The sequence below is a fragment of the Grammomys surdaster genome, unplaced genomic scaffold (genome assembly GCF_004785775.1).
Source record: "Grammomys surdaster isolate TR1022 unplaced genomic scaffold, NIH_TR_1.0 233, whole genome shotgun sequence".
NCBI lineage: Eukaryota > Metazoa > Chordata > Mammalia > Rodentia > Muridae > Grammomys > Grammomys surdaster.
In genome coordinates this window covers 1,069,133-1,078,871 of record NW_021604678.1, presented here as the reverse complement: position 1 = coordinate 1,078,871, position 9,739 = coordinate 1,069,133, and the positions used below count along the sequence as shown (strand labels likewise).

Below are 9,739 nucleotides of genomic sequence, written 5' to 3'. Positions count from 1 at the left end.
CTATGGAGTTCACAGTTAGTTCAGAAGAGGAGTGTGTTTTAAGTACATTCCACATCTCTGCTCAGCCATTCAAAGAGTCTTGACACTTACTGAGTCTCGTTTTCTGTAAAATTCTATCACCATCAGCATCATCAGTAGCTTTATCTTACATGTATCAGTGCCTTCCATGCATATATGTCTGTGCACACATGCATGTAGAGGACAAAATACCACAGAGTCCCCTAGAACTGGAACTTCAGAGGGTTATGAGCTGCCACATGGGTACAGGAAAACTGAGCTGCAGTCCCCTAAGGAAGCAGCCTATGCTGACAGCCAAGCCCTTTCTCCAGCCCTGTCAAGTCTCTCGGAGATGTGGGACTAACACCAAGCCTCAGGTTCTCACCACAGTATTGAAGGCAGGAGGGAAAACGCTGCATCTCACATTTTGATCAGGGATGACTTTTCCATTTGCCATATTCTTCTTTATACGTACTAGACTGTGAACATGACAGTGAACTTGGGCTTCTTTCTCAAGGAGTACTGTGGACATTTCACCACTCTAACCTTTTCTGTGTGGAAGTCATTCCTTAGACACTGTACCATGCTAAAGTTTTAGACTGACAGTAAAACATAAGGAAATGCATTCTAAACTAAATGGAAGTAATTTAATGAAAGTTTGTCAGTTAACTATTATATCCAAACCTGTATCAAAATGAGGTGATAAGCGGGATGTCATACAATACAGTATGGGCTCCAAGTGTGATAATTTTATACAAGCATGGAGGGCACTCACAGGCACAGACCTTTTCCCCACGTCTTAGTTTCAGACACCCACATGAGTATGTATACACACAGAGGTGCACACATCACAAAAACCTCTGCATAAAGCATGTTCCACTTCTGTTCAAAGCAAAACCTAGTGTCCTTTTCTGAAAGTTCCTACATTTGTTTTGCAGCCCCTCATTTTGATGTGTGATGTGTTATTATTACACTCTTGCCTTTTAAAGAATGACCTAGGATAAACAGTAAAAATAATTTATTCTGCTTATTATGACTTGTAGAATTTCTTTGGCCCCGAGTTTGTGAAGATGACAATCGAGCCATTTGTATCTTTGGACTTGCCACGATCTATCCTTGTGAGTAGTAACTCCAGCTTCTGTCCCTCTCAGGAAATGTGTCCAATGATTCTCTAAAGCAAGACTAAGTGGTTGAGTGCTTCTTTTGATAAATACCGTCATTTTTCTTTTTTTTTAAGTTGCAGACCAAGAAGGGGAAGAATGAGGACCAGCGAAGGAAAGTGAACATACAGCTTCTGAGCGGGCAGAGACTTGAGCTCACCTGTGACACCAAGACCATCTGCAAAGATGTCTTTGACATGGTCGTGGCCCACATCGGCTTGGTGGAGCATCATTTGTTTGCTCTTGCCACCCTTAAAGGTATCTCTTGATGTTTTGATTCAGAGTTAGCAGTGGAAAAACATGTCATCAAGATGGTGTCCTGTACCTCTTACCAAGCCAGGCGTCATTCAGGGGTACAGTAGTTAAATAGGCAGGTCGGTAGGCACTGAGAAACAGAAGGGACTTAGGGACTGTCCCTGGTTTCTTTTTTTTTTTTTTTTTTTTTTTTTGGTTTTTTGGTTTTTTCGAGACAGGGTTTCTCTGTGGAGCCCTGGCTGTCCTGGAACTCACTCTGTAGACCAGGCTAGCCTCGAACTCTCGAACTCAGAGATCCGCCTGCCTCTGCCTCCCAAGTGCTGGGATTAAAGGCGTGCGCCACCACCGCCCGGCCTGTCCCTGGTTTCATTCATTGTGTTTGTGAGGCTCCTTCTGTATCTATGGAGATTTTTTTTTGTAATGCTTATGCCTTAAAATGAATAAATCATCCTATAGAGTCACCCATTAATTGTGCAATTAGTGCTTTTAAAAAAAAATCCTGGTTTAAAATAAAAGTAGACCCAGAGGAGTGGAAAGAGCTAGGACCTAGCTCTAGGGCTTACTCACCCTCACCCCACCCTCAGCCCACCCTCACCCCCACCCAGGACTGGCCAGGTGGTGTTGTCTACCAAAAGATATTTTTGAGAGAGATCTCTATTTGTTTCCTAAACATTCTGTACAAACCAGGCTTCGTAGACTTGCCACTCAACTAGTACATGGCAGCTAATACTCACTGCAGACTGTGCTCTAAGGGCTGCCTTCCAGAGCCCTTCATTTTGTCATTTGATTTTTATAACAGCCTATAGTGCAGAATCCAGCATTATCCTGACTGATGTCTGGGGTGGAAGAGGAATTTATTCTCACAGGCAGTAAAGATGTGACTGGGATCTCCTCAGGTCAGGTCTGCCTGTCTCTGTCTGGTTTTGAAAAGGCTGAACCCAGCCATATGGAGTGCCTCAGCCCCTGCTGTGTTGGACCCTGTTCTTTTTTTTAATACATTCAACAGAAATGAAGACATCAAAGGAAAACTGTCCATGCTTTCTGAATGCCTTTCTCATTTTATTTCAGAGAATGAATATTTCTTTGTTGATCATGACTTAAAATTAACCAAAGTGGCCCCGGAGGGATGGAAGGAAGAGCCGAAGAGAAAGGGCAAAGCCGCCGTTGACTTTACATTGTTTTTCCGAATTAAATTTTTCATGGATGATGTTAGTCTGATACAGTGAGTGCATAAGGGTTTCTCTCTTGGTCTTTCTGGGACCGCTCTACTGATCTCTCTAACCTACTGGCACCAAACCCCTTGATGTGGATCCAGGATGATTTCTTCTTCTTCATTTAAAAGAAATGCAGCAATTTTCCTTTATCCATGATTTTGCCACCACCGTTGCAGTCACTAGTTTTCATCCATGATCAGAAACTACTCTGGAAAATTCCATCCACAAAAAGTTCTCATTCATCTTAAGTTATATAGAGTTCTGAGTGTTTTGATGAAATCTGTCACCTTTTTATACTCTGCGTAGGGCACAAGCTGTCCCTTCATCCCGGGTACCATGCCATATTCACCTTCTGCCTATTAATTGCTTAACTGCTTCATGTCATCAGTACAGTGACACTGCTGTGCTCGTGTTCACAAAGCTACTACTTTTGGAGTGGTTTCTGGAAGCTCTGGCAGGCCAGGGAGCTGTAGGGTGCTTCCGTAAAGGGAGCAGGTAAAAGCTCTTGACTTAGTAAGGAAGCCAGACACTCTGTGAGACTGTGAGTTCCGAGTCATTAGTGCTTAACCTCTATTGCACCTAAACTGTAAGTTAGCCTTTACCTAGCAAGTGTGCGCTTACAAAAATGCATTGTACAAAATCTGGTGCTTTTCATACTTCAGGCATTTGTACAGCTCATGGAATGTTTGTATGGCCTGCAAACAAGGGTGCTGTCAGTTTTGCCCTTAAACAATTTTTTTAATATCTTTTATTGAAAAATAAATAAATTCTGATCATATTTTTCCTCTCTTACCTCCCCCAAATCCTCTCTACTTACTCAACTCCTCCCTGTTGAAGTAATTATTTAAAATCGGCCACTGGTCAAGCCGACTATCTAAGCTGCAACGGCTCTGCCTAGCTAAGCCACCATGTTCTGTGGCCAGAGGCCATGTTCATGCCACAGCTAAAAATGGCCTGCCAGGAACACCAGCCCTGCCACCCATGAGATGCCAGTATGGGAGATGGCTCTGCCAGTCTTCCATGCTGTCTCCGCAAGGCTGGACATTGCCCAGACCATCCCGCCATCCATGTGGGCCCAGTAGGAAAATGAGACTATAATGCTTAAATGTTAATCAACAGCTTTATAAGTTTGGTAATGCTCAATAACAAGATGCCCATACAATCAGAAGTGTAACCCAACACTCAGCCTAGATATACCAACTACCTTTGACTGCTACAGACAAGTGAACATCTGCCACCATGTCCCCCTCTCTCATTCTCCATCTCTCCTAGCTCCTCCTCTTCCTTCTCCTCTTCCTCTCCTTACTCCTCCTCTTCCTCTCTTTACTCCTCCCACCTTAGCTCCTCCTATACCTCCCTGCCTTCTAGAATAACATAGCAAATAAACAAGAAAAAGAAAGAAACATACACAGAGACCCACAAAACCAGGAAGCAAAGTACACAAGCAAATGACCAATAAGACAAGAAAGATAAATATACAAAATTTAAAAAGCCCAAACCAAAGCAAAATGAGACAGAAGGTTTACAAACTACCAATGAATTGAGTTTGTGTTGCCCACCTATCAAGATTGAGCCTGAGCAGGGGTTATTGTGCTACCAGTCTCTGCACCAGTCCTGTGTCATGTATGCACAATGCTGTTTTCCTGAGTCATTCATCTCACAGTCTTTTACCTTCTCTACTATATAACTCCCTGCACCCCGAGGGCAGGCTTTGGTGGAGACATTCCTTTTAGGACCAAATGCTCCAAAGTCTCTCATTTCTGGTCAGTATTCTGCTGTATCTCTCCTTGTTAGTTACCATTTACTGCAAGAAGAAACTTCCTGGTTATGGCCAAGCGAGGCAGTAGTCAAACTCATACTTCTTTGAGTGCCCTAGAACAGCTTAATGACAACCATAGTTAGAAACATGTATGTTAGAAACCATCCCTATGATCAAAGTCCTCCCAAGGTTCCACCTCAAAAGTCAAAATATCTGTGTACATCTGTATTTTAACAGACACAACCTAACCTGCCATCAGTATTACCTTCAGCTGAGAAAAGACCTTCTGGAGGAGAGGGTGCACTGTGATGATGAGGCAGCCCTGCTCCTCGCGTCCTTGGCTCTCCAGGCAGAGTATGGAGACTATCAACCAGAGGTAGGCTTGCTCTTCCTGTGCCAGATGAAGGAGGTATTGGTAAATTTTTTCTTTTCTATCTGTGTTTTGTTTCATTTTGTTTTGCTCTGCTTTCCTGCTGGCGATCAAAACCAGGGCATGCCAGACAAGCATTTCCCACAGAGTTAAATTATCAGCCTTTGTCCTGTTCTTCGCAAAATCATGGCTGACCTTACGATGATCTTAAACTCCTTTGGTTCCTCAAAGTGCCCTGGCTCAGCACACATAGACCTATCACATACTTGGAGTCTGGTTTTTCCATTTAAAATTGTATTATTTTGGAGGTTAGGGCTATGTAGCTCCAGTCCCTCCATCCCCCATGTTCTGAGCAATGCAGAGACTCAGTAGAGGACGTATTGACCAAGAATGGGCTGAAGGGACCCTGTCGTCCACACAGATCCACACAGTGGCAGGGTGTGAACCAGGCAGAGGTCACGGTATGAAGAACCATGCTCAAAGCTCCATGTTCTTAAATGAAAGAGACCTAGTAGGAAGCAGATGACTGGAGCCTGCCCCCGTAGCAGCATCCTTCATCACTGCATTACTCTTTAGCCATAATGACATAAGGTCCTCAGTGTCCTCTTTTGAGACTTGCCAATAAGTCCAGCTATTCTACCTCACTAAAGAAGAGAGGGATGTATTCCCTAGAGAGAAGTAAAAGCAATTCTTCTCTTGGCAGAAACAAAAACTTTAAGACAGGAGGAAGAGGCTTGACATCAGTGATAGGCAGGTGGAACTGTTGACAACAGCGTTCTTCCCCTAGGTTCATGGTGTGTCCTACTTTCGCCTGGAGCATTATCTGCCTGCCAGGGTGATGGAGAAGCTTGATGTATCCTACATTAAAGAAGAGTTACCCAAACTGCATAACACCTATGCAGGAGCTTCTGAGAAGGAGACAGAGCTAGAGTTCTTAAAGGTGAGCATGCAGAGTGACCAGTAATAAGCAATGTCACAGGTTCAGGATGACACATGTAGATGCTGGGGAGTGGTATCTGACCCTCTGCAGCCTCTGGCTGCATGCTTCATGCCTGAAACTATAGTGGTTTGATTCTCATCTGTTTAAGAGAAAATGGGGCTCAAAGAAAACATGATACTTTAAGGTCAGGAGCACTGTGAGGGGCAAAACCCACACCTACCTGACTATGAATCCTGTGTCTTCACCCTGTTCTGAACTCTGAAAAATCAAGCTTCATCATAAAAAGAAAAAGTTGAATTTGATAACTGAGTAGGTGTGAGAGGCAAGTTCACATTCATTCTAAAACTGCCTACCCTTGTTCCCCACATGCAAATTGGTCTTTGTATGAATGATAATTAACTCAAATAGATACAAAAAGTCAGAAAGCATGGCTTATGGTTACCTGTTAGTCTGCAGGTAGATAAAGAGCATTTATGATAGGGAGGATAGGACTAAGTAAGCTTTTAATAAAGAAACTTTGAGAATGTTCTTCTGGTCCAGCAGCCACAGGAAGAGTGTACCTTCTGCTTGTTGATCCATAGTGTAGAGTTTCTCATTCCACACGTCTTTATCTAGGAAAAGGCGCCATAACGTCTTTGAAGTTTTGTCTTTAAGGGATTCATGATAGGAAAGCTAAAGCAGGTTGTTTTCAGTGCACACTTAAGGTCAGGTTGTGAACTCAGTTCTCCGTAGCCATTGTATTCAGTACTTGCAAGAGCTCAAGAGCAGTGTGCATTTTTATAAGGATGCTACAGCTTTCCAGTGTCCTCCTCACATGCAGCACAGGTCCTGCTGTCTACCTCAGAGACAGCTGTGTTCTCTTCTGCCCTTTTTATCTTAACCTTGAGGGTGGGTGAGAAGTGATGTGGATTAGGGTCTTTAAAGATGGTTTTAGATTTATTTATTTCTAATATTACTTGTATGTATGCATGTGTGTGTATGTGCACACACACGTGTGTGTGTGTGTATGCATTCACGTGAGTGAATATATCCATGGAAACCACAGATGTCCGAGCCTCTGGAACTAGAGTTATAGGCCACCGTGAGTCTCTCTACATGGGTGCTGGAAATTAAACTTCAGTCTTCTTTAGAACAGAGTGTGATCCTAACCGCTGAGTCATTTCTCCATTCCCAGAATTATGATTTTAGTTGGTCTTTTTATTATTTTCATTGACCATTTTCTCATGTTTCATTTCCCACTTATATAGCGTCTTCTTTGATTTGTATACTTAAGCATTTTTCAATTTCATTACCATCTGATTGTCTCTTAATAAAGCACATGTATGTTATGGATATAGTTCCTTTGCCAGATGCATGCCTTACATATATACTTACTTCTCAGTCTGAGTTTGCCCTTATATCCTGTCACTGACTGTCAAAAGGCCATTTAAGAAAAGCTAAAGACATGCAAGTGAATTTTCTGGAGATGGCCCACCAGTTTGCATGACCTGCATTGGGTAAGCTCTGAGAATGCAGAGTCCTTAGAGACATCATCTCAGGACTGCTTCTCACTGCTGACATGCCTTTCCTGTCACTATTACTTGGTCTAATGATTCCTGGGCGTAAGCCCACCCTATTGGTAGATTTTCTGCAGATCAACATGATGGTGTACTGTCATATATAGTAATGCTGCGTAGACAAGTTGATCATTTCAAAATTCTTAATAATGATTTTATAGAGTTCCTAAATTTATACAAGTTATTTCAAGTCCTCTATAGAATAAAACCTGCAAATAAGAGCTCTGTAACCCTTCGTGTCTCATAGGCTAATTGCATTAGAAAAAGAAACCAGGCTTGGAACAAATTTGTGATGAAGGAAAACATTCCTTCTAGGTTAGGTATGAGACCATTACCTTGTCACTAAAGATCATGAACTGGGAATGGACAATGTATTATAGGTACAAGGACAAAAAATAATGTGTTGACTAGTTTATCTATACAAAACTTCAAAATTAGTAACACACAAGGCAGATGATTTGTCTCTTGACAAAACCATGCTAACTTATGACATAAGAATTTTTGCTTTAAGCCAGGCGGTGGTGGCGCACGCCTTTAATCCCAGCACTTGGGAGGCAGAGACAGGCGGATTTCTGAGTTTGAGGCCAGCCTGGTCTACAGAGTGAGTTCCAGGACAGCCAGGGCTACACAGAGAAACCCTGTCTCGAAAAACAAAACAAAACAAAACAAAAATTTTGCTTTAAACTTATAATGAACTTTTGGGGGCCTAGTAACAAATAATGAATGTTTAATCAGATACTAGTCTTAATGGAAAGACATGTAAACAATTTTGCTGTAACTTGTTAAACCTTATCAATCTATGACATAAATTAGTGCCTTAAACTTACTATGAAATTCTTGGAATGTAAAGGTATTTAGAAAACCATATAATTTATTATCCCACTTTGACATTTCTGCCTGACAGTTGTATGAGGTAATTTTACAGACAGTATATATACTGAGAACAGAGAATTGTGGTTGTTGGAGCTTACCCTGTGGAACTTTGCTCCATCCACCAAATGTGTGCTATGTGAGTATGTGTGTACATATGTATGTGAAGTGGTTGGAGCTTTTCTTTCTCTGCTTTATCCAGAATGAGTGAATGTTTTTTCTTAGTGCCTGAGTTTTCTCTCATTTCCTCCTTTTATTCTTTCTTTTCTTTTCTCTCTGGTTCACAGAGAACTCTGAGCCTCTCACGTTCCCAGTAAGGGACCCTAGAGCCAGAGAGAAAAGAGACCGTTAAGACTTCCCTTTCCTTTTCTTTCTCTTCCTTTTTTTCTTTTTTAAGATTTGTTTTATGAATGTGAGTACACTGTCGCTGTCTTCAGACACACCAGAAGAGGGCGTTGGATCCCATTACAGATGCGTTTGAACTGGGAATTGAACTCAGGACCTCTGGACATGGTTCTAGTTCTCATAACTGCTGTACCATCTCTCAAGCCCAAGCCTTTTTTTTTCCTTCCTTCCATCTTTCTTTCTTTCTTTCTTTCTTTCTTTCTTTCTTTCTTTCTTTCTTTTTTTTCTTTTTTTTTTGGTTTTTCGAGACAGGCTTTCTCTGTATAGCCCTGGCTGTCCTGGGACTCACACAGTAGATCAGGCTGGCCTCGAACTCAGAAATCCACCTGCTTCTGCCTCCCAAGTGCTGTGATTAATGGCGTGTGTCACCACTGCCTGGCCCTCTTTCTTTCTTTCTTAATACCCTGCTGCTGACAGTAGGAGCTAATTATCAAAAGCCAGTGGCTTTTGGTCTTAGAATAGCATGGACTGAAAGGAAGAGAAAAAATTTACAAATAGCAAGCAACTTTAGCCCCACAATCAATGACAGCCACCCATCGCTTGGGAAACCTTGTGATGGCGGCTGGTCACCAGCAACTGACTTCTTTTGTTACTGCTGTGACTTCTTGTTGCTTCTTTTAGTGTTTTTTATGTCCCAGCTTAGCACTCTCGGCCTCATCCACTGTTACAAGTTCTCTAAGTGTCAGACACTTGCCTCCTTCCTCTCTTTAGCCCTCTGTTATGGCTTGGGTTTGTTTTCATTTGTCACTTAAAGTGGGTACTGGGAATACTTTTTTGGAATGTGGATGTCACATGTTAGTGAGTACACTGACTCACGTCCAGCTCCTCCCTGTGCACCACTGTTTACGCACATGCACCATTCTGTATGTTCCAACAGGTCTGCCAAAGACTGCCAGAGTATGGAGTTCATTTTCACCGGGTGCACCCTGAAAAGAAGTCACAGACAGGAATCCTTCTGGGGGTGTATTCCAAAGGCGTGCTTGTGTTTGAGGTTCACAATGGAGTCCGTGCCTTGGTCCTTCGCTTCCCGTGGAGGGAAACAAAAAAGATTTCCTTTTCAGTATGTCTATTTTAAACTCTTTTTGTTATTTTGTTAACTGGTGTAACCAATCTTAATTGTAACATATTTACTGACTTTCCATAGTAAACCTATGTAAAACTCTTTCTCCTTTTTAGTTGTAGGTGATTTTACTGAGATTTTGTTTCTGGCTTT

The 9,739-nt window shown here is 42.2% G+C and overlaps 1 protein-coding gene across 1 annotated transcript in view; it reads left to right on the top strand.

Annotated features, from left to right (window-relative positions):
- Positions 1–9,739, top strand: part of Ptpn13 (protein tyrosine phosphatase non-receptor type 13) — a 135,208-nt gene that overhangs the window by 56,834 nt on the left and 68,635 nt on the right. Inside the window, exons 10-15 of the mRNA XM_028773694.1 lie at positions 1,041–1,115; positions 1,235–1,415; positions 2,481–2,634; positions 4,623–4,761; positions 5,543–5,695; positions 9,404–9,586. Of these exons, the coding sequence (XP_028629527.1) occupies positions 1,041–1,115; positions 1,235–1,415; positions 2,481–2,634; positions 4,623–4,761; positions 5,543–5,695; positions 9,404–9,586 (885 nt within the window). The remainder of the gene's footprint in view (positions 1–1,040; positions 1,116–1,234; positions 1,416–2,480; positions 2,635–4,622; positions 4,762–5,542; positions 5,696–9,403; positions 9,587–9,739) is intronic.